This window comes from Rhineura floridana, chromosome 7 (assembly GCF_030035675.1).
Source record: "Rhineura floridana isolate rRhiFlo1 chromosome 7, rRhiFlo1.hap2, whole genome shotgun sequence".
In the NCBI taxonomy this organism is placed as follows: domain Eukaryota; kingdom Metazoa; phylum Chordata; class Lepidosauria; order Squamata; family Rhineuridae; genus Rhineura; species Rhineura floridana.
The window spans coordinates 47,910,888-47,937,814 of NC_084486.1; the positions used below are offsets into that span (position 1 = coordinate 47,910,888).

Below are 26,927 nucleotides of genomic sequence, written 5' to 3' on the forward strand. Positions count from 1 at the left end.
TGCGGCAGCTGTGAAAAAGGCAAATTCCATGCTAGCGATAATTAGGAAAGGTATTGAAAATAAAACAGCCGATATCATAATGCCGTTGTATAAATCTATGGTGCGGCCGCATTTGGAATACTGTGTACAGTTCTGGTCGCCTCATCTCAAAAAGGATATTATAGAGTTGGAAAAGGTTCAGAAGAGGGCAACCAGAATGATCAAGGGGATGGAGCGACTCCCTTACGAGGAAAGGTTGCAGCATTTGGGGCTTTTTAGTTTAGAGAAAAGGCGGGTCAGAGGAGACATGATAGAAGTGTATAAAATTATGCATGGCATTGAGAAAGTGGATAGAGAAAAGTTCTTCTCCCTCTCTCATAATACTAGAACTCGTGGACATTCAAAGAAGCTGAATGTTGGAAGATTCAGGACAGACAAAAGGAAGTACTTCTTTACTCAGCGCATAGTTAAACTATGGAATTTGCTCCCACAAGATGCAGTAATGGCCACCAGCTTGGATGGCTTTAAAAGAAGATTAGACAAATTCATGGAGGACAGGGCTATCAATGGCTACTAGCCATGATGGCTGTGCTCTGCCACCCTAATCAGAGGCAGCATGCTTCTGAAAACCAGTTGCCGGAAGCCTCAGGAGGGGAGAGTGTTCTTGCACTCGGGTCCTGCTTGCGGGCTTCCCCCAGGCACCTGGTTGGCCACTGTGAGAACAGGATGCTGGACTAGATGGGCCACTGGCCTGATCCAGCAGGCTCTTCTTATGTTCTTATGTTTGACTCTGTGATTCCATTAGGAACACTGGGATATGATGATGACAGAAAGCACATGGTGAGGCGAATGAACCAGTGGGCCCAAATTGCTTCCTGCATGCAGCAGTTGCCATGTGCAAATACTTTAAAGAAGCCTCAGTGTACTACTCATCTTGCAAGAAGTCTTCCTTTGCCTTTTGCAAAGAGGAAGCTGTTCCTGTTGCTCAACCCTGCCACAAACAGAAAGTCCATTCCAGTTATGGAAGCCACTTCTCAGCTGAAGGCAATAAAACAGAATTCAAAGTACTGCCCATGAATTCCTGGGGATACATGAAAATAAAATCCCACAATGCAACAGATTTTCCAAGCTACACAGGAAGTGGATTGGACTGTGAAAGACCAACCCAAATTGTGTTTGCGTTGTGACAAATTTGTAAGGCAGTCCAATATCTCAGAGAGGAGGTCAGGTCTCCTGCTCCCCGGTGCATTCACTATAGCTGCCCAATTTCTCTGCTTTGTAAAGTTTGATAGAAATATCTATTGGCTATAGCTATGTTCTTAAGCCGCAAGGTGGTTTTTTTTTTTGTCTATTAATGAATTATATATAGGGCTGTCAAGTCCCAAGCAGGAAGGGAGAGTGGTCCTGTTGGGGCAGGGTGGGGGTTGTCAAGCAGTATCAGCTGCAGAGATGCTAAAGGCACAGGCTGGGAATCTCACCACTGGTGTGTGGTGCTCAAGGGGACTTTGGGCTTGAATTTCTTACAACAGTTGCTTTCTTCATTCTTGGCCATGTAGAAAACCACTTTTGTTGCTGAGGAAATTTTCCAAAGCACCTTGTGATACTGCAACAGTGACTGCTGTTCAATGAAAATAAGTGAAAAAATTTCCTGGGCACACCCAAGCCCTTGGGGTTAGGCTGGGTATCTAAAGTCAGTTTTCAGATCATGGCTGTGAGAATGGTGTGTAGTGCTTACAGCAGGGATATCCAATGTAATGTTGGGGGAAATCCCAGCAGTTCCAGCCAACATGACCAATGATCAGGGGTGTTGGAAGTTGTACTCCAACAACCCCTAGACACACTATATTGATCAGACATGGCAGACTAGAAGGACTGGGGTCAAATTTACACATAGGGCAAAATGATGTTAATGTGATAAGCCATCACGCTGTGTGTGCTTCAAGTAAGATTGTCTTCCAAAATAAAGTATTCAACAGTGGGTCTGTAAGTGGCTGTGGAGGCCAGTCCTAGATCCTCACAGCCTCCCACAATGAGGACATAGGTTTCTAGATGGAAGATGGTTGCGTTGAGGATTTGTTTGACATGCCTTCCGCTTGGCTCGTTGGTCCCTTTTACTCTGTATTTGTGCTTCGTGTGTGTACACACACACACACTTTAGTTCAGTGGGGGATGCAACCTTCTCCCCCTTTAATACCAATAGAATGGAACAATCCACCCCACACTCACCAGTTTGGGAAAAGTTATTTGCTTACTATGTCTTGGTGCAACATGTCTGCCCCCTGGTAGTGGCTGAAATCCCTTATTCCTTATTCCTAATGCCAAATTAATAGAGGCACGCTTAGAATTTAGTGCTGTAGAATGCACTCGGCACATATTTAGAGGATCCATTTTCTTTATTACTCTTTCACATATTCAAAGTTATAATGAGAACAAAATTACCAAAAACTAACTCAGATTCTTCCACTTTGTCAACATTGCTTCCCGTTCCCAGTCCTTGTATGTTAACCGTTGGAACTTCATCAACGACATCAAGTACTACACCTTCTGATAAATCAAATTTAGGTGAACCAATAAGTCGACACAAGTTAGAAACATATCCTAAGAACAAGGAAAACAGAAGTTTTCAAGTCACATGTTTGGAAAAACTCAATTGGCTAGTGTATTCAAAAGAGACAGATGCAGCTTACTGCTATGCTTGTAGACAATTTGGATCCAATAAAGAATTGGTGTTCACTTCAAAGGGATTTAACAATTGGAAAAATGCTTTATGTGCAAAAAAATCCAAATAATTTGTTTGCTATGGTGATAGTGGACAGAAAGGAAAAAGAGGTGTGATATGGGCATGGAGATATCAACTTTAGTCAATGAAAACGTATTGGAACGAAACAGATATTATGTACAATCAATCGCAGAAGTAATTCAATTCTTGGAGATTAATGAGCTGCCTTTTCATGGAACTTACAATATCCAAGAACATGAGGAAAGGAGTTTGTTTAAAAATCTTTTCGAATATGCCTTGAAGAAAGATAAAAAACTTTCCGTAATTGCCAAAAATTTACCAGCATCAGCAATATACACTTCACCAGAAATACAGAATGAAATTATTAAAATTATGGCCAATGTGGTTACCAAAAGTGTAGTGAATGATGTAAAGAATGCCGATGTTCCTTACTTTTCCATACTGGAGGATGGAACAAAAGGTAAGAACAAGAGGGAAAACATTGCTTTGGGGATTCAATACGTTTTAAATAGAAAACCAAAAGAATCCATTTTATGCATAAAAACAACCACCGATCTTGATGCATCAATGTTTGCTAAATTAATGTTAGAAACAATTGAAAAATGTGGTCTAGACACAAAGAACATATTAAGTCAGTGTTATGATGGTGCAGCTGTAATAAGTGGCAATGATGAAAAAGGAGGAGTACAGAAGATTATTCAAGAATCTCTTTGAAGAAATATTACATACAATTGGAAAGGATTCTATGGCAGCACTGCTTGCTTTGAAACTAATTAGATAAGATTATTGACTGAACTGATAATACTGAAATATTGATTTCTATCTGCGTTACAGGCTGTAGTGTTCATTTCACATTTCCTAAGACAACCTCTTAGGCACAATATTGCATTTAATTTACTGGTTGTGTATTTTTATTGTTTTTGTAAGCTACCTTGATACTCTAAACAAATAAATAAATATTCCAAAGTAGCATATAGGCATTAAGGCTGAAAAAGTAAGTTAAAAAAAGATTCCTCACATCTTCCCCCAGTTTTTAGTGATAATTGAAAATGAAATGGACTGCCTTCAAGTCGATCCCAACTTATGGCTAGCCTATTTTCATAGTAAGTGGTATTCAGAAGGGGTTTACCATTGCCTCCCTCTGAGGCTAGTCCTCCCCAGCTGGCTAGGACCTGCTCAGCTTGGTACAGCTGCACAAGTCAGCCCCTTCCTTGTCCACAACTGCCAGCTGGGGGGCAACTGGGCTCTTTGGGACTATGCAGCTTGCCCACGGGTGCACAGGTGGCAGGACATGTAACCGCCGAGCCACTCACTGTGGGGGTGATCTTTAGCTGGCCCTTTACACCCAGGAGACATGAGCAGGAATTTGAACTCACAGCCTCTGAATAATTACTAGGCACAAAAACAAAACAACTGGACAATGTAACTATTAATATGCTTAATTTGCACAATTAACAAATAATTTGCATAATATGCAAAATAGCCTGCCCAGATTTGTGAAACTGGAATATGGCGCTCCTAGGTTTAAGCTTTCCTTCCCCGGCTGCGTTCTCTGTGAAATTTATCCAAACCAAGTATAGCAATTAGTATTAAGGAAATAAGCTCCCACTGATGCCAATAGAGTTTTCCCCTGATGCTAATTGGTCGGTGGCTGGATTTCACAGATATTCGACCTGGGGAGGGGAGGCTTAAATCTAATCCAGCACTACAGTCTTGATAACCCCCCTCCCCAATAATCTGATATTTAGTTTTTAAAACACACAACATGATTGCTAGTCATGTAGTTAGACCCTCAACCATTTGGTGACCTGGGCCAGTTCCTATTTCCCAGTCTAACCAACCTCACAGGGTTGTTGTGAGGATAAAACTGAGGGGGAAAACCTTGGACGCCAATGAGTTATTTGGAGGAAGGATGGGATGGATGTGTAATAAAGCCCTGTGTACAGAGTTCTTTTTCGAATGCTTAAAGCAAATAAAAATATAGTATCTAATTTGTACTACAATCCTGCTACCAAAGTTACAACCCCCCTATTACTGGTGGTTTGGGGTAGATGAGAGAGAATGGGTTGCTTATAAGGCCACTCACATGCACGAAGGGCTGAGGGAGCTTTAAGCCAGAACTTCTGATTCATAGGTCATGTGCTCAATCACTGTGCTGCACCAGAACCATTCACGTGTTCAGAGTTGTGCAGGGCTGCTTTCTAGCTGAGCAGTCCAGCTGTTTACAAAGAGTAGTGAAAGAGGTCTGGGAAACTAACCTTGGCTCACAGTCAGGCTGCTTCTGCTGGGTGCTTTGAGGCTTGGAATTTCACATTGTTGAGAGCAGTCATTTTCTTTGAACAAGGCAACTTTGTGATCCCATCTGCAAACAATTTTATCTCCTTTTATTACTTGACACGGACAATGTGGATGGTATAGAAAAGGCCCCATTAGACATAAAGGGAAATGATGTGGCAAAGTTTAAAGACTTACATTTTGTCAATTATAGGTTAATAAAATGTTTCTCTGATTAAATAATAATATTAATATAACTCTCTGACACTTACTCATCTGTCTTGGTATTTTATGAAAGCTTTTTATTATACTTGTTAATGGAAAAGTCCTGCCAAAACTAGGTTTGAAGGAAACTGGTGATAACAAAAGAAAATGGCCTGTACAGACAATACATTATCTGAGAAACGACAGTGTTCCTGTAACCCTTTGTTTGCTGGAGATACTGTCATTTGTCTACCCTCCCAGCTGTTCCTAAACAACAATTAATGCTGCTGCTGTGTGTGTGTGTGTGTGTACTGCCTTCAAGTCGATTCCGACTTATGGCGACCCTATGAATAGGGTTTTCATGAGGATGAGAGGCAGTGACTGGCCCAAGGTCACCCAGTGCACTTCATGGCTGTGTGGAGATTCGAACCCTGATCTCCCAGGTCGCAGTCCAACACCTTAACCACTACACCACATTGGCTCATTAATGCTGCTATTGTGAGGCAGTTCTTCTAGCTAGGGCCTCCACTGACACTGATGTATGCACAGTGGCTGTATGGCTGTCATTGTGATCAGGTGGTGGAATACCAACCTCCATCCAACTAAACTTGACTCTTATTTGCATGATTCTTTCTCGATTGGGGGAGGGAGATGGCCTGGTTAATCCTTTCTCCTCCTGTGAACAGAATGGCCTGTGAAGCAGCCGCAATAAATGTGTTATAATAAATGTGCGACAAGATTCTTTGTTGGTTTTGCCACAATAGACTGACATGAAGAATACTTTTCTGGTGGAAGTTTCTGCTGCTGTTGCCAGTAAAACAGGGAGGTTTCCCTTCTTTTTGGGAGAGGCAGCTTCTAATTTAGGACATGATGGAACCAACTTTGATATAAATGGCTGCAGCAGCTATCTAAAGGACACCAGCTTCCTTTTGGATCACTGTCACTTTAAAGAAAGGATGAAGAATGGGAAGCCCTCTCGGAGAACAGTGTGAAGGGAATTAAATTTCAAGTGAGAACTTAATACTGTTGCTTTTCCCGGCCTTGAAATAGGAATCGTATGTGTGGTATCAGAGTAGCACAGAGCAGATTGGATCCTGCTTAGAGACACTATTGTAATTAACACAATTAATAATAAATGAGTTCAAGATGTTTTGGTAATTCAAGGCTGGCATCTAACAATGGTGACTTTGCTGAGATGCCATTTTTGTAAATGTTTATTAAGGGTACCCTTTTAAATAGAAGCTGCTTTGGGTGGGGAGAAAGTGAGTGCTTGATGGAGGAGTTTTTATTTGAGTGACAGGGGGGCTCCAACTATAGTTATGCACAATTAATTGTGCACAACAGCTAATGGCTTGGTTGCAAGTGAGGACCTTTTGCATCAAAGGTGCATCCAGCCAGTTCAGTAGAGTTTGAATGAGTTGTAAGATGGTAGACGTGTACTAAAGATACACAGGCATATCTGCATCACAGATGGACTGGTTGTATATGTGTGTGTGCGTGCGTGTGCGTCTCTCTCTCTCTCTCTCTGTGTGTGTGTGTGTGTGTGTGTGAGAGAGAGAGAGAATGAGGATGACTCACAGTGCAATCCTGTGCATGTCTACTGAGAAGTAAATCTCATTGGTTTACTACATGTTTAATATAGAGGCTCAGTATAGGCATTTCCAGATTTGTGAAAAGACAGATAATCAAGGCCAGATTGGTACTATGGAATAATCTGCTATAGGACAGGTCTAGACAGCCATCACTTGTTGTCACTTACAGTTCCCAGTTAAAACCACTCAACTGTATCATCACTGATCTTCAGCGGCCTTCCTCAACGTGGTGGTAAATGGCCATGTTGCTGGGTCTCATGGGAGTTGTAGTCCAAAACATCTGGAGGGTACTGGATTGGGGAATGCTGATCTACAGTCTAACCTTGAGAATTATACTTCCCTCTACAGGCTGGGTGGTAGGCCTGTACTTGCTTGCAGATAATCCCCACTTTTCAGATCCTGGCTGTGAGAATGGTGCGTAGTGTTTAGAACCAGGGGTAGCCAATGTGGTGTCCTTCAGATGTTGGACTACAACTCCCATCAGCCCCAGCTACTCACCAGCAACAACAGGCCACACAGCAAAGATATGGACACAGAGTCCAGGACCCTGGGGCAGACCCGGACGGCGGCTTTGTGTATTCCGGCAGTAACACTATTGTAGGATCTAATAATGTCATCCACAACATCAGAGGTTCATTCACCTGCTCCTCTTCCAGTGTTATATATGCCATCATCTGCGTACAGTGATGCCCTTCTGCATTCTGCATAGGAAAAACAGGCCAGTCTCTACATGAAAGAATAAGTGGACACCAATCTGGCATCCCAAATGGCAGTATCAGGAAAGCATTGGGGGAACCTTTTAACTTCTCAGGACATTCTAACTGACCTTAAGGTGGCCATATTGGGACCAAGGAACTTCAGAAAGAGACTGCAGCATGGAATAATTGAATTACAATACAGCAAGAGGTTCAGTGCTGTCACTTGTGAATTGAATCTGCGTAATGGATTTTTATCCCGCTATATGTATTAATTGGCTTACCAATGCCAGGATGTTTGTGTTATCCACAGACTTGTGTGTGTGTGAGACAAACAGAGACACAGAGAGACAGAGACAGAATGGCCACTGTTAGTAATGTAATTATCACTTTCTCAGGATAACACTTCATGCATCTGTCGAAGTGGGCTGTAGTCCATGGTCATATCCATAGTTTTAAAACACATGACTTCCCCCCCAGAATCGTGGGAACTGTAGTTTACCCCTCACAAAGGTACAGTTTCTAGTACCCTTAACAAGCTATAGTAGCCAGGATTCTTTGAGGGGGACCCAAGTGCTTAAAATGTGCTTTAAATGTATGGTGTGGATGTGACCCATGAAAACTTATGCCATAATACATTTGTTAGTCTTTAAGACCAGAGCAGCTGGCACACTGGGACCATGTTGAAATTGCTTACTGGGTTAGGGTGGAGGTAATGATGGGTCTATTGGGAGCACACCGGCAGGAGCACCATAGTGGCTCTGCTGGTGCAGCCATGTAGACATAATCTTGCCACCTACCGCACTGTCATGATAAGCAGCAGTGATGCTCTTGGCACTGCACCCCCCATGCCAGCCACTCCTACTTTAAGGTGCCACAAGACTTTTTATTATTTTTGCTGCAGGAGACTACCAGCACAATCCTCTGCATATCATACTCAGAAATAAGTTCCACTGAGTTCCATGGTGTTTACTCCCCAGGTACTTTGGGGTATAGGATTACATCCTAATACGGCTACCCCTCTGGGAATTTCTTTTAAAGCAACCAAACCCTTCCAAATTTGCTGTGAAATATTTAACTTTCAGATGGAGGTATTTAATGCCAAATTTCACTCTGGAATGTACTGTTATGGCTGAGTTATAAACCTGTGGAATCAGTATGTTGTAATATTAAAATCAAACTGCTCCACAATGACAATGTAAGAGATGCAGCACAAGATAAAAAAAATTCCTTGATGAAGTGTAAACAAAATAATCAGGGTGTCATTGAGTTTGTCACACAGGATTCGCTGTAGACTGGATAAACTTGTTTTGGGCTCTATGCAATAGGATGCTCCCTGCAATGTAAAATTATATGGAGAAGGCTTTATGGTGGCCTATTATTTTGAATAGAATATCCCTTTCTCCAAACAAAGCATTTGTTTTATACTAGATGCAATCTTTTTTGAAAAATATATTAAAGAGGGCTGAATTGCAAGTTTGAAATCCCTGTGGCAAAGAGCATTTATGTGTGTATGTGTTCATATTTCAAATAATTTTAAACAAGAAACCTATGACAGATTTTGTTAGTTATATCAGTCTCCCTTTTTCTGTCTCTTTTCTTTGCCTGACCAATAGTTCTCTTACTTCTACAAGTCTCTAACCTCTCTGCCTACCAAATGCACATTACCCCTCCTGTTTCTAGGCCTGTGTAAAGTCCTCCATCCCATCGCATTGGCTCTTCCTCCTCCAAATGTCCTGATCCATTTCCTATAAGCATTTTGCTTCTTTCTCTTGGTTCACACCTGTTTAGTCCACTCCATTGCCTCCTCTGTCCCCTTTCCTTCAGCCACACTGCTACCTCGGCTTCTGTCTCCTAGCAACTTTACCTCCTGCACCCTTTTTCCACTCAGCTTCCCTGCCTGCCCACATCTCTGTGCAGTTTAATGTGTAGTTTTTCTCTGACATTTACCCCCCCCCATGCATAAGGCAGCTATGCGTTGCAGCCAAAGGTCCACATGGATGGATGGGCTTCCTAATCTATTATCAACTGGTGTGGTTTCTGTAAAACTTCACCTCTCAGATGTTTTGATTATGAAAGGCAGTGGGGGGAAATTTAAGTGTGTCCTACTCCCACGCACACCAGGTGGTAAAGGGTTAAAAAGCTGCAGTTTCTGCAGCTGCATTTTATTTCTTTAAAAAGAAATAAACTACATGCAACTAAGTGTTATTTGTAGTTTGATTCTCATTCTGTTCCTTCTTAGTGCCTCAGAATATGGCTTCTGATCTTTTGCAACTTTTTCCTCACCCCACGTTTCATTTCCTTCACAGAAGCTGCAATTTTTGTTAACATTCTGTAACTGAGCCTTTCCCTTTGGCATTTAGAATGTTTCTGAATGTTCCATGATATCACAACAGCTCCGCCAGCAATCAGCAGAAAGGTAGAGGGAGCATGTTTGCAGGCAACAACTAATGCAACTTGCATTCTGCAAGCAGAGATTGGCTGCCACTTGATTTTCCCTTTTCCTATTCCCCATCCAAGGATTGTTAAACCATGTGAAGAGGAAATTCCACATACCACATGGCTTGTCACAATTTCAGAGTTGTGGGTCTTGGTTGCCACAATGCCCCTGCACAACTGCCCTCCTTGTCAAGGCTGCTTCAAGTGTGTTAAGGGAGAACTCTCACAGCTTATCATTATATCTCATTTAATCTATTTAGATTGCTATGTACTTAAGTGATGGTGGCTGTCACATTTTGAGAGAAATAGGAGGGAGGGCTGTGATGTCCTTCCCTGGCACCACCTGTGTCGCTCTCACTCGTGGCTACCAGCAGTCAGGAACATCGTGTTTATTTTTACCTCTCTGCTCTAGCACAGATCTCAAAAGATCCCCCTGCTAGGCCACACTACCCAACACTCTGTGTATCCAATATAACCTCTAGACTGTGCCTTAGTCTCTTCCTGGTTATTTTGATACCTTGTGTCTGTGTGTATAGGTAATTCCCAACCCCCCTGAAGCCTCTTGCCTATGAAGCTCACAGCTCTGGGTTGCTCTGTGGTATTGGATGTTGATACAATATCTCTTCTTTCACCGCTGCCACCATTAGTTACTATTTCTTCTTCAGCCTTGGTTACTCTGCCTCCCCCCTGGTCTGTGCCCCCCAGCTGAGGAATCAGGCTTTAAGTAAACCAAGGAAATATTTATTGATAACACTAAGAATAACAAGATTACTTATAGATTTCATTGACAAGCATATGGTTTCGTATATGTTTCTCTTATGTTCCTAATTCCTAATATTTGCCTCAGAACTCCCAATCCAATCTCTCAACAGCCAGCTCTTACTCTCCAATCAACCTCCCTGTCCAACACCCACTGTCCAACACCCACCAGGACTCAACTGTCATCCTCTCATTTATACCTTCAGCCATTCAAACACACAGCCAATCATCATCCAGCATTCTACAGCCCATGTACTCCCCCTTCTCACTCACTCCACTTACCATATTTCCTATAATAAACCTGCACTTACCATATTTACATTACATTCACATACAGGAACATCACAAGGGCATTTCAGATTTTTCTAACGGTATTAGGTTTTGTGTGTACCAAATTTCAGATTTCTGTTGTGAAAATTTCTGTTGGCTGGGGTTGATGGGAGTTGCAGTCCAACAGCATCTGAAGATTCCCCATCCCCAACACAGGACGCTGAGTGTTAACTTTGGTTCCTTGTTCTTGTACTTATGCAGTAAAATAGATGGTGCACATGCAGTACTATACAGTACAACACAGCATGTGCTAGTAACTAACTCTTGCTTGAGTTTCAGGATGCAGCCAGGGCCAGTCTGATGGATTGGGTGCAGTTTAAAGACTGACAACCTTTTAAACCCAGCTGTGCTGGTGTTGGGGAAAATGCATGCTGTGTGAATGCAACACTATCTTGGAGGCACTATTGTCCTCACATGGTTACCATAATTACCAGCTTATGAGTGACAGATTTAATGAGTGGTACTGCTGGTCCAAAGAAGTAGTGGTTTTGTTCTTGTGACTTAGAAAGCCCGGAGAAGAATGTAGATAACCCTAACTGATAAACAAAAATGTATCTGAGCATGTGTAGAACGGTCTGTCCTCTACTGTGAATATATGACAGCCTTCCCCAAGCACATGGTATTGGGAGAGACCTTCATGGCAGATATGGAACTCAGATGCACTCTATCAATGTACCTAGAATCAAATGAATGAAGGCATGGCCAGATACAAAGGCATAAGGGGCCCATAAAGGCATTTCCCATGCCTCTTACAGAAGATCCAGCGGAATGCCACTGACATCTTGGACTATCCTATAATCGCTACATATCCACTCCCCACTAGTTCTGTTTTTGCTCTCTCTTATCCTGTTCATCCACTCTTATCAGTTAGGGTTTTACAAACACAAGAGTGTTCTCTGAGATATACAGCAGGATTTACTTCCAAGTTGTCTGGCAGCACCTGATGCATATATATGTACCACTGAAGCTAAGTGGCTCTGGTCATGAATGTTACCTGGATATGAGATTGCAAGGGAATGATCTGTAAGTCATTCAGAGCTCCTCAGAAAAAGAGCAGGTTGATAAGTGGGATCATAATGATGGCAAGCAATAGTAGTAGAAGCAGATGCAACAGAAGGTTGGGACTGAAATGATTTTGTGGAAGAATGGGTGTAACAACACTGTTCAGACTGAAGGCTGGAGGAATAAAATTTTGAATGCTTCCTATGTAAAACAAAACCTACCCCAAAAGGTTGTTATGAGGATAAAGTGAGAAGGGGAAGAACCATATATGCCACCTTGAGCTGTTTGGAGGAAAGGTGGGATATAATAACAATAAATTAAATAAAACTATGTCAGCAGGGAGAGGGTTCAGTGAGAACCTTTATTCCTATCATGGCAGGATTTTTAATTGCAAGGAATTTTGTTTATTACATTGGGGAGCATTAAAATCCCCCCAACTTCAATTTGAAGTGGTACAGTCCTTTCTGCCACATCATGCCTGTATTTGTAGACCATTTGGTTTCAGTGGCAGAAATTTGAGCAAGGCTTAAATACTATGGACTGGATCCAGACTAAGGTTGCAATCACATGCGTTGCACACATACTCGTATTCAATGGACTTATTCCCAAGTAATGCACAGATTTGTACTGTCCATTAGTTGAACTTAGGCCACACTGAAATCAGTGGAGCAAGTCCGTAATTACTGAAGTCCCATGGATGGAAACGAAGTTCATTTTAATTTGTCCACAGATGTGAAGACCCGGGGGGGGGGGGACGGAAATATTCAGGGATGGGGAAACCCTCGGTTTTTCCCAATGTTTTGGAAAAAAGCCAGAAGAATCTGGGCGGAAATCGCCCCCACCCCGAATTTTTTTTAAAAAAATTCGGCCTTCACATCTCTTAACTTAATCTGGATCCCATAGCATGTGATATCTTCCACTGAAATCAATGTGATTTGATAGCTGGATAAAGACCTCTCTAAATGAAGAATAAAAGGCGGCTGTCATCTTCTCTGTCACCCGGCCGTATTACGTGAAAAGAAGGATGCTTTGTTTTCTACATACGCGCACTGCAGATAGAATACGGGAACAGGGCGGGGCTGGTTGTGTTGTCGAAGCAAGCTGCTAACCGACAGCCAAACGGAATACTATATAGATGTAGCTATAGTCTTAGTTTTATGCGGGAACCTTAGATGATATATGGTAAAACGAGATGCTTCCGTTCGCCCGTCTCGGGTGCGAGAGGAGGTGTCTGCACCGGATGTTTACAAGGCTGCACTTCCGCACTAGCTGCACAGTCTCTATGGTTAGCGGCTGTGACCACTAAAGGAGGAGCCCTATGCGCCTGCGCGAGCCGGGCCCCCTTAGGCTGTTCCTGCCGTCACCGTAGTCGGATGTGTTGCGCTGTACCGGCTGGCGGAGGAGAGGAGCGGCGCAGTAACTGGCGCCCCACCCCCTCCCCTGGGTCCCGCTGCGCCGCCGTGAGGGGCCGGTCCGCTTCCTCCTCCTCCCCCTCCCCACCCCTTCCCCACTCCCAGCCGCGCCGCTGGCTCCCCGGGGGTTCTGCGTCGGCAAATGGTTGGGCCGGAGGATGCCGGAGCTCAGGGTGGCGCAGCCTTGCTTCCCTCGGGCCGGGAGGAGGAGGAGGAGGCGTCGCCGGAGGAGGAGGAGGAGGAGGAGAAGGACGACGCGGAAGCGGACGGCGAGCGGGATGGGAACCAAGACAGCCCTGGGGCCCGGCTGCACCGCTACTTGGCCGGCAAGAGGCCGCCCAACGGGGACGCCTGCGGCGCAGGGAGGATGACCAACGGGGACACGGGGTTCCTGTTGTTGCCGCCGCCTCAAGGGGGCCCCTCAAGCCCCCAGGAGCCGCCTCGGTCACCTGCTTTGGACCTAGAAGGGGAGGGCAAGCTCCATAACGGCGGCTGCGCTTTTTTCCTGCCGGGGGCCCAGAGTGCGGTTGCTCTCGAGGAGCCGCTGAAGAGCTGCAGCCTCGCGGCGGCTGCCGCACCTCTGGCCATGTCGCCTTCGCCCTCGTCGTCGTCCTCTTCGGAGAGCCCTTCGCCAGCTTCGGAGGAGGCTGAGAGCCTGGCCTCCCCGGCGGCGAGGGCTCTTCCTTGCCTGCCGTCCCTGGCCTTCATGGACATCAATCTCAACTCCCGCAACACCTTCGAGGTGAGCCGTCGCCGCAGCGCCCCGGAACATTTGCAGCCGCCGCCCGCCCTCGCCTCCACCGCCAGTGCTAATGCAACTGCTGTTACCGCCGCTGGCTCGGAGCAAGGGGACCGGGCTAAGCGGTTAGGAGGCATCGCCAGCTCTAGCTTCGCCGAGTTCTTCACGAGGTAAATGAGTCATACTACCGCTCCCCGATACTCCTAGTGGAAAAAAAGGTACTGTATGTGCCGCATACAGGAGATGGCAACCTTGTATTCTTTGGCAGTGAAACCGGAAAAGCAGTCATTAATGCCAGCTAGACACCACCGCTGCCTTTCTATGAACATGGTATGAAAGGATGGGGAAAACGATCCTAACACCTTCTGTGTGAGTTGTGACCATTACAGAGTGGATCAGGGTTGACAATAAGCAACTATGTATCCTGTAAGAACCATCATATGCATTGTACTTTCCCAGGTGCCCAGATGCAGTTTTTGTTCTGGCTAGTATAACTACAGAGAGCCAGTGTGGCGTGGTGGTTAGAGTGTTGGACCAGGGTTCAAATCCCCACACAGCTATGAAGCTCACTGGGTGACCTTGGGCCACTCACTGCCTCTCAGCCTCAGAGGAACGCAATGGTAAACCATTGGTAAAGCAGTGAATACCGCTTACCATGAAAACTCTATTTATAGGCTTGCCATAAGTCGGGATCGACTTGAAGGCAGTCCATTTCCATTTTCATTATAACTACAGCTTAGCATATTCTTATGGAACTGACTGGCAATAAGGTTTGTCTTAAAAAAAAAATTAAGGGGTTGTAATAACCCTTGTGGAAGAAGTAACTATCTTGCCCCAGCTGCACTTGAGCAACCATTATAATGGATCTTTTTTTCTGAGAAGATTCTTAAGATGTGCAGTGTGTGTAAAAAACCTTCAGAGATTATCCATCCTTTTTTACTGAGATTAGTGATAGTAAAGTCAACTTTTATTTTTTTATAATTTAATGCTCAATCAGTAAAAACGATATTTTCTGTGGTGCTTTTGTCTCAACTCAGTTGGGTTCCAAATTGGAAATTTCTGTGACTAAACATGTAATAGCCTTTTATGGTTCTGGGCTGCACTAATCTATTTTCTGAATTGAAGACTGCTATGCCAACACAGAAAGGGTTCTGTGCAAGTTGACCTGCTAAATAGTTGGGTCCCCAGATTGTTCTTTGCTATACACAGCATCTTGAAAGCCAAAGCTGCCTTTTGTTGGATCCTGTGGATGTTGCCTTGTGTGTTTGATTAAAGAAGTTTATAGCTAGAAGATACGGGCAAACATTTCACCGGTGTGGTGATACGAAAATTCATATACTGCTCTTCAGTAAAATATTGTTTTTAAATGTCACAAAATAGGCATGTGTTATATACCTAAGTGTGGGACTGCTCTTTGTGACACACCTTGATAAATAACTAGTATTTATTTGATTGGGCTTGTCCAGTCCCTCAACATTTTTCTGGAGTGACTGTCCAAGAAGTTGAGTAGCCCCTGGGAACAAGACTTATTTTGCATAGTTAAAATGCTAAAACATTCTAATAGCTTCCTTTTTCTTTGCATATGCTGTATAGCAACTGGTTATTTTCATTACTGTTACCTGTATTTGATATTCAAAACATATATATATATATTTAGACTGATGGGGAAGATAATGCTCACAATGTAAGTCAGTGTTGATGTTTTATGCTCTTCTGCAGGCAGGTATGAGATGAGCAGCTATTAGCCACAAAGCCTTATTTATTTATTTTATTTATTTTGTTTCATTTTTTAAACCGCCCATAGCGAATAGCTCTCTGGGCGGTGTACAAAAAGATTAAAATACAAAATATCATAATAAAATCAACAAACAATAGTAAACACAAACAAGGAACAACAGAATATAAAAGTTAAACACATTAAAATGCCTGGGAGCATAGCCAGGTATTAACCTGGCGCCGAAAAGATAGAAGCGTAGGCGCCAGGCGTATTTCTTTGGGGAGGCTATTCCACAATTCGGGGGCCACTACAGAAAAGGCCCTAGATCGAGTAACTGTCTTCCGGGCTTCCTGATGAGTTGGTATCCGGAGGAGGGCCTTAGCTGCTGAGCGAAGTGACCGGGTAGGTTCATAGTGGGAGAGGCGTTCCACAAGATATATATCATTCTTGACTATGTTGTGGACTGGACTTGAAGAACCAACATGTTTTATTTGTATCTGGCTTCTTTAGAACATTGGAAGACTTGATGGGTATTGGAATTGTAGGGAAATGCAAGTAATACACCATTTTAAATTATTCATTTTTCAAAAGGGATTTTAGTTCCCACTTCTGCCAATTCTCAAAAAGTGTCCTTTGCTTCCTGGATATTGAAACTATGTCTTACTACTGGTTGATTATGGCTGGTGCTTGATGCTGATCTTGGCATTTTGGTGTTATGTGAAATAATGTTGGTTAGGGACAGTTAAATCTTGGTCATGTCCTGTGGACTGGGTGTTACACTTGTAACAAATCACATGGGGTGCAAATTAGTTCCCTCAAGGCTTTGCATGACTGAAAGGGGAGGGGGAAGCTGTAAAGAAAAAGCCCAGTCAAATATCCCACAGATCTGTGTAGACTGCTAATGTAACTTATGTCATTGCCCTGACAGAAAGATTGAGATGACAGTGTTGCATATTGTAAACTCTGCATCATGGTGTGTAGTTCTTGTGTTGGGTAACTATTAGATGCCATTCTGTTACTTACTGCTTAGTTTTTCTTGTTTCACTCCGGCATGGCTCTTGCCACATCTCAAATGTGTTTGAAAAGCTACTCTACTACCAATTACTACTTTGACTGTTCTCCAGAACACCTCTCTACTCCAGCTGAAATGCTCACCACCTCAGAATACAACTTTATATGGCAAATGAAGGAGTTAGTGCACATTTCTCTAGATACCATTCATTATATTCCATTGGTGATCACTTGTAGCCGAGTAAGATTGTCTTCCAAGATAATTTGGTTGGAAGATGCCTGTGCATGAATTTGTTTTATATGGGGAGATCGGCACACAACAATCAACACACAGTCTTGTCAGAAACAGGCTTTGATCCAATGGCATGGATACCATGACAATTGGAAGTCTTTTATCTGCTGCAGCCTTCATCCGCCTTCACAGCCGTTGTAACATACGCATTGTTATCCTCCGCCTGTTCTGCCGTTGAAGACATTTTTGGATCGTTCTTTGGTTCCTCTCCTTTGACCTTACTGCCAATGGTGACGCTGCAGGGAGTACATGACTCCCGATGGCGTTGCTCACAGGGTTCATTGGAACACACAAGCCCACTCACCACTACAAGGTGACGATCCAGCAAGATACCATTATCTCTTGGTGATATGCTGTTGTAGGATTATGCTGCTACTACTCCTAAACTCTAATCTGTTCTGCTTTTTAGTATTTCCTTCAGTATTCTCCACTGATTGCTTCTAATTGCATTTCCTGAGTATCAGTAAAGTCATGATGATGAGTATTTATTGGAAAAATCATTCAGATACAAGAAGTCTGTGTAAATATTAAGTCTTTAAAGTTCTAAATGGCTAAATGTAAAGAGACAACATTGCAAAAGTTATTTGTTTCCTAATTCCTTATTTTTGTATTCAAGAGATTTTTCATTCTTTACTCATTTCTAATAGGAAAATATCACTTACAAAAAGAAGTTCTTACAAATATAGGTGGTGATGTCAAGTAGTTTCAAACTTTGTTCTTAAAGCAGGAGGAGACACTATCCTCTATTGAATCACTAGGAATAACCTTTAATGTTCTTTGCATTTTGTTATGACTTTTTTTTCATGGTTATGACATGACTGGCCTGAATTGCATGACAGCGTAAGCCAAACTATTGCTTGCTGAGACTGCATGGGCTCCCAGAAAGCTCACACTAATTTGCTCCTCCCTGGTCCTTTTTACTCTGCTTTGGTTTAGCTTGTTGTCTGAACCAAGGTTTGTGCTAAATCTCTCTCCTCATTAATCATGAGTTATGACCAAAGGTATGGCCAATGGTCACAGAAATGGAACAAAATTATGATTGAATCCTTGCAAAACTGACATAGAATGGAATGGAAATAGGCTGATTCATCAATTCCTACTTGTAGCCTTGTAGTTGTTGTTAGACTCCAACTCCATTGAGTTCTAGCCAGCATAGCCAGTGGCCAGGGGTAATACAGTGCAGTCCAGTAACATCTGGAGGGCCACGGGCTCCCCATCCCTGGCATAAAGGTTCATGTAAAGCACACAAGTCAAGGCAAATAAACTTTAAATAATAAATATCCTATATATTTGACCTATTTATAGACAAAACCTGTTGGTTATGATGCCAGTTATTACATTTACAATTTTTAATTCAAGCAGTATAAAAGAGAAAGTGGAACCTTGTCACAAATTTAAAAAGTAAAAACAAATGTGCAGAAATCAAATAACTAAGAAAGCACAAAAGTTAAATCTGTGTAATACAGAAACTTCAGATGACTAAGTTCATGAACTGTAGAAGTATTATAATAACATATCCACAGTATGAAAACATGCAATAACATGAGTAAGAAGGAAAAACTCAGCACAGTGCATGAAATGTTTTCAATATTCTTCAGTGGAGTTCTGTGAAGATCTGGAATGTCAAATGGGTTTTGGCGTGTTCAGCGTTCCTCAGTAGCATATATTCTTATGCAGCAGTTTCTTATGCAGCAGTTCTACATACCAAACAAATACGTTTTAATTTTATATAGTTAAAATTTTTTAGAGTTAAAAAATTGATCTTATGACTTAAAATAAGGCTCCGCTCACCAAATATTTCAAAATATCACCCTTGCTTATAGCAAGATGTATGGCCAATATCTTCAATCTGCAGAATCATCTGTTAAGAACAATATATAAAACCGTATAAAAAATAACTCATCTTGAAAGGAAGACATTCTGTGCCCCTTAATGCACTATGTGAATGATGTATTGGATCCTCTTCAGTGATGTGGGGTAGAAAACTTTCATGAACTTTATTTTTCCACGGAAAATTTCTATTTCATTAGTTCCATTTTGTAAGTTCACTAGTAACAATGGATACCAGTGGCAAATAAATATTGGGCAAGGCTTGGCAGCTAGGGCATCAGTAACTTTATTGATGCAAATTACCCTATCCAGAGTACCCTAATTTGTATGGAATTGTTTGAAGTAAAAATGTTCCAGGGAAATCCCATCACTGGTCTTCTCACAAGCAAGCTGCATTCTTTTTTGGGGGGATGGGCTTTTTAGTTAATTCTGAGGAGACATGATAGTTCTGAAGTTGCCTTACAACTCTGACATAGTTGGGCGTATAAATTATGGACACATATACTGTCAATAGCTACTGAGAGTTCTATTTGAATTGTGATTCAATTTTGCAACGTATGATATAGGATACTAATACATTTGTGTGGGTTGTAGCCTGGTAAACCAGGGGTGGGAAACCTTTTTGAATCCATGGGCCAGATCAATATCAGTATTGCCCTTGTGGGCAAGGCTGCCCACCTGCCAATCGTACATCATTATGATGTCACATGAATGACAGGTCATTCATCAGTCAAAACCCTTTTTGCAGGGTTTCCAAACACCAGACAGCCAGTTGGTTGCCAGGTGCTGGGGAACCTGCACAGCTTCAGAGATTCAAGGGGGGGGGGCTCTCTGAAAACGTTTTGCAAAAGTGCTCTTTGAAGCAGCTCAATTCTTCTGCTCTAAGTGGGGGGGGGGGCTGGAGGAGAAAAAAGCCTGCATTGTACAGACTCCTTTGTCATCTTGCCTGCTTCCTTGCCTGCTGGTTTAAAAAAGAAGCAAATAGCGCTTTTGTAAAGGGCTTTTATCCCCACCCATCAGGGATTAAACCTTCTGCCTTGGCTGCACATCCTCTTCCCTGCTGTGAACAGGGCATGTAGCCAGTGAAGGGTTAAACCCTGCTCTCTCAGCCATTAGTTTACATCACCAGTGATGCACAATGGACAGGTGGGTCTGGTTTGGGGGAAATGGCCTTGATACAAATTAAACCCCTTGGAGGGGGCCAAGTTTGGCCTGTGGTTCTCCACCCCATGCCAAATTAATCACTTTAATACTATTACTGTACGAGTGGAATGCGCAACAGTGTTGTGTAGCATGCTCCTTTTCATTATTCTAGCCACTCCGTTGAAACCCTCCTCCAGTTTTCCATTCCCTCAACAGTCAGTCAGCATTTTGTGGCCATTGAGCATCCTTAGTCCTTTCTGGCCTGTTTGTGGGCTTCCCCCCCTTAGTGTTTTTTTAAAAAATATTGTGCTTCTACAAACCTTGTGGTTTGGCTGAGCCCACTGATGTCTTCCTCCTGTGTGCGTGTGGTACTGTTTTGGCACTCACCTCTGAATTTTGGAAGTAAAGGTGGTACTTGGACTTTTAGAGACTACTTTATTTCTATAGATTGATTTATTTGGTTAGGTCAATTTCACAGCTGGAAACAGAAGAACTAACTTTAATACTTAATTTATGCTGAGTCTGGAATCTGTATTGGAACCTGGTGATCTCTGAACCATGAGTTGCATTAGTAATGGATTATAATTCCTTGTCCCTGGAGATTGGCTAGTGAGCGTGTCTCAAGCAGGATCTGTCAAACAATTAAGCTACCCCAAATTTAGGGGTCTCAGATTTTGAGGAACATTTGAGCTTAGTGCCACAATTGTATTACTAATTAAGCACTGGGGCTTCTGGTACAGAGACTGGTAACAAATTACAGCCAAGTGAAATAAGTTATATTTCAATATTTTTGATTGAAACAGTCTTTGAATCTTAATCAGAAGCTTGGAACAACCATGTTTTAATGACAACATTGCATTTTGATTTCCAGAGGGATCAGTATTATCTTTTGAATATCTAAAAATCTGAATATAATTGTTAATTAAGACAATTGAAGTATTCTGCCATGTGAGCACACATTACAGCGATTTATTTAGCAGTAGCTAAGTACTTTTTTATAATGTGCCTTATACATTTCTGATTTGACATAAGGGTTCTGCTTACTACTTTTTTACTGGTAAATTCAACATTGGGTGTTAACTATGTATGGTTGTACATTGGGATTTTGAGCATATAACCAAAAATGAGCAGTGAGCAAGGAAAGGCATAAATGGTTAAATATATGTTTTGGAAGCTACTCCTTGCTTTCTTGGACTACTTATGAAGACTGTTATAAAAAGATACCATAATATGCATCACACATCCTTTCTTCATACTAACTCTTGCATCTGTTCTGTATTACTTTGAAATCTGTAACTATGATTTTAGTCCTAAACGCACTAGGGAACACAACATAATTTCTGAGTAAACATGTAAAATATAACGCTGTAAGGATCAAATTTCAGGTGATTCCATTTTTTTTACATATCTATTGCTGCCAGTATTGATGCTATAAGAGAGAACAGAGAAATATGCAGATATGTGTTCTAAACAGCGCTTACCTACTTCAAACTGGACAAGTGAGAAATTGCTTATGTAATGTTCTTCATTCAGTTACAGGCTTGTATGGGGATAGGACTCCATATAACCTCCTTGAAAAGCTGTTAAACTTGAATGGTAAAGCAATAAAATGTGCAGTGGCATGTTTCGTTATGCTCTAGTTTGCAGTTGTTGCTTTCATAAATCTAATTTTGTTCCAATTAAAACAAATTACACTGGCACAAATATAAGCTTAAAGCCACAATTTATTACCTTGGTGGTCCTGTGACATTGCACTCCATTAGTATAGTTCTGGTAGCAAAGATGAAACCAAACATTTTAAAGTTTAAAGTCATATTGATTATAGGTGAAAGCTTTTCCTGGTTTAAATGGTTCTTTCATATTTGTGGAGGCGGTACTTATCTGCATACTGAATGACTTTCACAGGTATCACTTTCACCTTTGTCTCAGTTTGATCCAGGGTGCTGGAAAATGCCCTGGCCTGCCAGAATCTCAATTTATGCATATGAGTGAGTAGGACCTATGAACATTTCCCCCCATAGTTAAAAAAAAATAATTCTGATTTGACCTTATCTCTGTAAACTTAGTTTTAAGCTTTGGTTTTCTGTGTAACTTTTAAAGGAGGTGTGGGGAACATGGTGCCCCCAGGTGTTGCTGGACTGCAACTCTCATTGCCCTGGCCATCGGCTGCGCTGGCTGAGAATGATGATCGTTGGAAGATGGACATCTAGAGGGTTCAGGTTCCCCACACCTTCCTTAAAAGTTGACTAGGGTTGTTTCTCTAGTCGTAGAACTGAAAGTTATTTGTCTTAAGTGGAATGTTGTTTTTTCAAGTGAAGTATAAGTTCTAGATCTATTCAGAGTTAAGTAAAAGCAAGGTTGTAGAAACCATTTGGCAATATGCAGGATTGTAATCAGTGACTAGTACAGCCCTGTGTGCAGCAGTGGTAGAGTCCACTTGGAATTGTGCTGTAATTCAGTCAGAAAAAAACTCACAAGGGCAATGTAGTCTCAGGATGTAATGCACTATTTTCCTTGTGATATTCAGGCTCATTTATTCTTGTTCCACAATTTATATGTCTGACCGTCTTTTTCAGTGATTTCCCCTTCTTGCTTCGGCAAATTAAGGGGATGAAGAGGTGGGCTCGAGGGGGAGCAGAAATACCTGAAATATCATCCATTTTGTACCATGTAACTGAAGGAGCTCCTCCTTGTATGCCTTGTATCCTTTTGTTTGCTCTCTTGGTTCTCAAGCAATAGGTATGATGAAGATAAGCTTCCAGAGCAAATTTCCAACTAGCTGCGACCGGGTAGCTTATACCACATTCATTATTTTTAACTCTCACTAGACATGTCAAGTCTTGCAGTTTTCTCTGCATTAAAGGTTGCAATTATTTCAGGGTAATGTGGAAAATTTAACAAACAATGAAAATTTTGTTTTGTGATGTAGCACTGGGGCTATTAACTTGATATATAAAGTAGCCTAATTGCATCTGAAGAACTAGTCGTGCCTCCTTGTGGTGTGTATTGGTAAACAGGACTTGTGGATTACTTACTTGAAAGATGCATTAGCTGCATACTTTATCGTTTTTAACTTTGAAGGAATGTCATCTGCAAGTCATTCTCGGGAATAGTATGAGAATGCAGGAACAGAATTCTCTACTGTGTTTGTACTTTTTAGGTCACTTCCTGTGTTCCACTTAGTACTGACATGCTAAAGAAGGAATGTAAGAAGCACCCATGTAAATGCCCCTTTAGACAAGGGAAAGTAAAATGCTTGTCAGTTCTACCTAGTGATTATACTTTAAAAACATGCCAGGAATAGCCAAAAAAGTTAAGCAGTTGCATTTCTAATTCTGCTTTAACATTTCTTGCTATTCAGTGAATGGTATATGTGTTGGGTAGTATGTAACAGTACTTTGTTTCCACACACGCTAATTAAACAACCTGTAGTCCTTTTTGTGTTCCCTCTTACTATTCTGTTACCTGTTAATCATGCTTTTCTTAATTCTGGTGACTGATCCTGCAGCCTGTGGTTATTTCCGCACAAACCTGTGTTCCAATTAGAGGATTTGAGTGGCCTGTATGTATTCTTGAACACTTTGCAGCAGGATAGGAGGCTTTTAGATTGGCGATTGTGTTCCTGTGAAGTGGAGAGTAAAACTTTCTGGCCACCTTGTGCTGTGGACTGGGCATTCTTTTGAATATTCTGTAGAGGTTGCCAAGCTTCCTGGGCTTGTGGGCGCATTTGCAAGACAGAGAAATTGTCATGGGCACTGCACACACCACCACCTACTCTATTGATTGTAACAGAATGCCTCTTTGAAGCCAATTTCAGCAGCGGGAAAAGACCCAGCAGGTACCAGGAAAAACATCTGGTGTGTGCTCACAGGTGTGACATTGGCAATCTCTGTTCTAAAGTGTTCCTCTCAAGCTTCCGCTACATATGCAGTTTCATTTGCCATCATATATATAGTATAACACGAAAGTACCTGGGATTAGATTTCTGCAAATATATTCTATATCTCAAAGTTTATGGCTGCTAGGCAGCTGATTCCAAACATACTAGACGCACCCTTAAACTGTAGTCAATTAATAACAAAAACTTCTGACTTAACATGTGTTCAGGGGCTTTTCAAGTTCACTCAAGCTCCCAGATACCTGGAAATTACAGCTATTAAGGGCCATGTCCTTAATAGATACATTATTCAGGCAATATTGATATGCTATGGTATCTTATCCTGTAGTTAATTCCAGCTTTAAAAGGTAAAGGTGTCCCCGCACTTATAGTGCGAGTCGTTTCTATTTATTATTAGATTTATATCCCTCCATTTCTCCCAGTAGAAGCCCAGGGCGGCAAACAAAAGCACTAAAAACACTTTAACACATCATAAAAACAGACTTTAAAATATATTTTAAAACAAAACATGTTAAAAACATCTATTTTTTAAAAAAGAAGGTTTAAAAACATTAAAAAGCAATTGCAACACAAATTCAGACTGGGATAAGGTCTCTGCTTAAAAGGCTTGCTGAAAGAGGAAGGTCTTCAGTAGGCACTGAAAAGATAACAGAGATGGCACCTGTCTAATATTTAAGGGGAGGGAATTCCACAGGGTAGGTGCCACTACACTAAAGGTCCATTTCCTATGTTGTGCTGAACGGACCTCCTGATAAGATGGTATCTGCAGGAGGCCCTTGTGATGTTCCTATATTAATGTATATATGGTAAGTGTTGTTGTTTTAGAAGATACATGGTAAGTGGAGTGAAAGAGGAGGGGGAGTGACTGAGCAGTAGAATGCGAGATGATTGGCTGAGTGTTTAAAATGGCTGAATGTATAAAAGGAAGAGTGAGAGTCGAATCTGGGGGGGAGAAGAGAAAGAGTGGATTGCTTGGTGGGGTTTGAGAGAGTTGTTTGCCAGGAGAGAGTGAAGAAGGAGGGGGGTGGAGTTCAGATTAGTATTGAGTAAAACCATATGCTTATGTGCCTTAAGAAGAAATCTTGTTAATCTTGTTAGCTTTGTTATCTGTAATAAATACTTAATTTGGTTTACCAAAGGCCTGATCCTTGGCTGGGGTTTCACAGACCAGAAGGGAGGGTAAGGTAATGACCAAGGCTGAAGGGGAACTGTAACAAATGGTGGCAGCGGTGAAGAGAATAACAATACCAGTATTCAGAGTCTCTGGGAATACTAGTATTGGGACGTTACTGGTGGTTGCCTCGCAGGGGGATCTGTTGAGATCTGTGCTAGAGCGGATAGGTAAACCATAAGAGAGTGCGGTCTGGACTGGTGGAGTCCCTGGTGGTGCCTAGAGACAGGCAGTAACCACGAGCAGGTAGGAACCTGACAGGGAGAGCCAGGGAAGGACGCCTCACATGTGGTGTCAGTGGCGGTGGGATACGAACAACAGAGAATCCAGATACAGTGGTGTGGCAAACAGAAATAACAAAACAAGATTACTTGTGAGAGTGACTGGCAAAGAGTGTGTGGCAAAGAGTGAGTGAACTCAAACACCATGGCTGAATACATAAAAATGAAAAGAGAGGAGCTGGTGGAGAAGTGCATAACATTCAATTTACCTCACGAGGGTAAAGGGGTAGATGAATTGAGGGTAGCACTTATAGGATTTGCAACTGCCCAGCAAAAACAACCTGTCAGAGAAGAGACCCCAGAAGGATATTTAAGCAATCCCGCTTATATAGAGTACTTGAGAGAGAAGTTAAGATGGGAGGCTGATGAGAAAGAAAAGCAGCGGGTCTTTGAGGCTGAGGAAAAAGATAAACAGCGAGAGTTGGAAGCTGAGAGATTGAGGATGGAAGGTGCAGAGAAGGAAAAACAGAGGGAGTTGGAAATTGAGAGAATGAGAATGGGGTTTGAGGAGAGGGAGAAGCAACGAGCAGTGGATGCCGAATTACAAGTAGAAAAGTTAAAATTTGATAGAGAGAAATTTCACTCTGAGGAGGCAAGGAAAGACAGAGATGGAGCAAAAATAAAAATTACTCCAAAGGACTTTGCTGTCTATGAGCCTGGTCAAGATCCTCAAATTTACCTCAGCACCTTTGAAAAAGCAGCTCAGTTGTGGGGGCTACCTGAAGATAAATACATGCAGTATTTATCAAACCTGATTAAAGGGGAATTGGCTGAGGTATACCAATATTTCCCCTCAGACAGGCCCGTCACCTATGCTGAATTCAAAGAAGCAGTGTTTAAAAGATTCAGACTGGGGCCTGATTATTTTAGAAAGCTTTTCAGAAACTGCCAGATACAGACAGGGAGGTCTTTTGTGGAACTGGGAGCAAAGTTGATGGATATATTTGGAAAGTGGATGAGTAGTGCCAAAGCTCAGTCAGTGGAAGAGGTGAAAAGCCTCATGATACTGGATCAATTATACCATCAGTTACCACCAGAAATAAGGCTCCTGGTCAAAGACCGTTCCCCTACATCTGTGCAGGAGGCCGCAGAGATGGCGGATCACTTCGCCTCTAATAGAACTGGCTGGGTGGGGAAAACATCAAGAGAGTTTAAACCCAGACCATATAGTGCTGGCAGAAGAGATGTGGTTCCACAGCGAGTGAGTCCTCCATTAAAATCTGAAGGGCACAGGACACCCCAGAGTGGATCTGTGTACCCTAAAAGTGAGGAGAAATTATGCTACAAATGTGGTAGACCGGGGCACCTACGTTTTCAATGTGAGGTTACCAACCCCATTAGTAATCCTGCTCAGACAAGGGCAGTGAAAACAGCCCAAGGCTTTAGAAACAGCGAAAAAGGTTCAGTTTTGCCAGATAA

At 42.2% G+C, this 26,927-nt stretch overlaps 1 protein-coding gene across 2 annotated transcripts in view; it reads left to right on the forward strand.

The window, feature by feature from the left end:
• Positions 1-13,289: 13,289 nt before the first annotated feature.
• Positions 13,290-26,927, forward strand: part of TBC1D12 (TBC1 domain family member 12) — a 72,308-nt gene continuing 58,670 nt past the window's right edge. For both annotated transcript variants that reach the window (XM_061635481.1, XM_061635482.1), the window contains exon 1: positions 13,290-14,335. In XM_061635481.1, the coding sequence (XP_061491465.1) occupies positions 13,569-14,335 (767 nt within the window). In that variant the 5' untranslated portion in view covers positions 13,290-13,568. The remainder of the gene's footprint in view (positions 14,336-26,927) is intronic.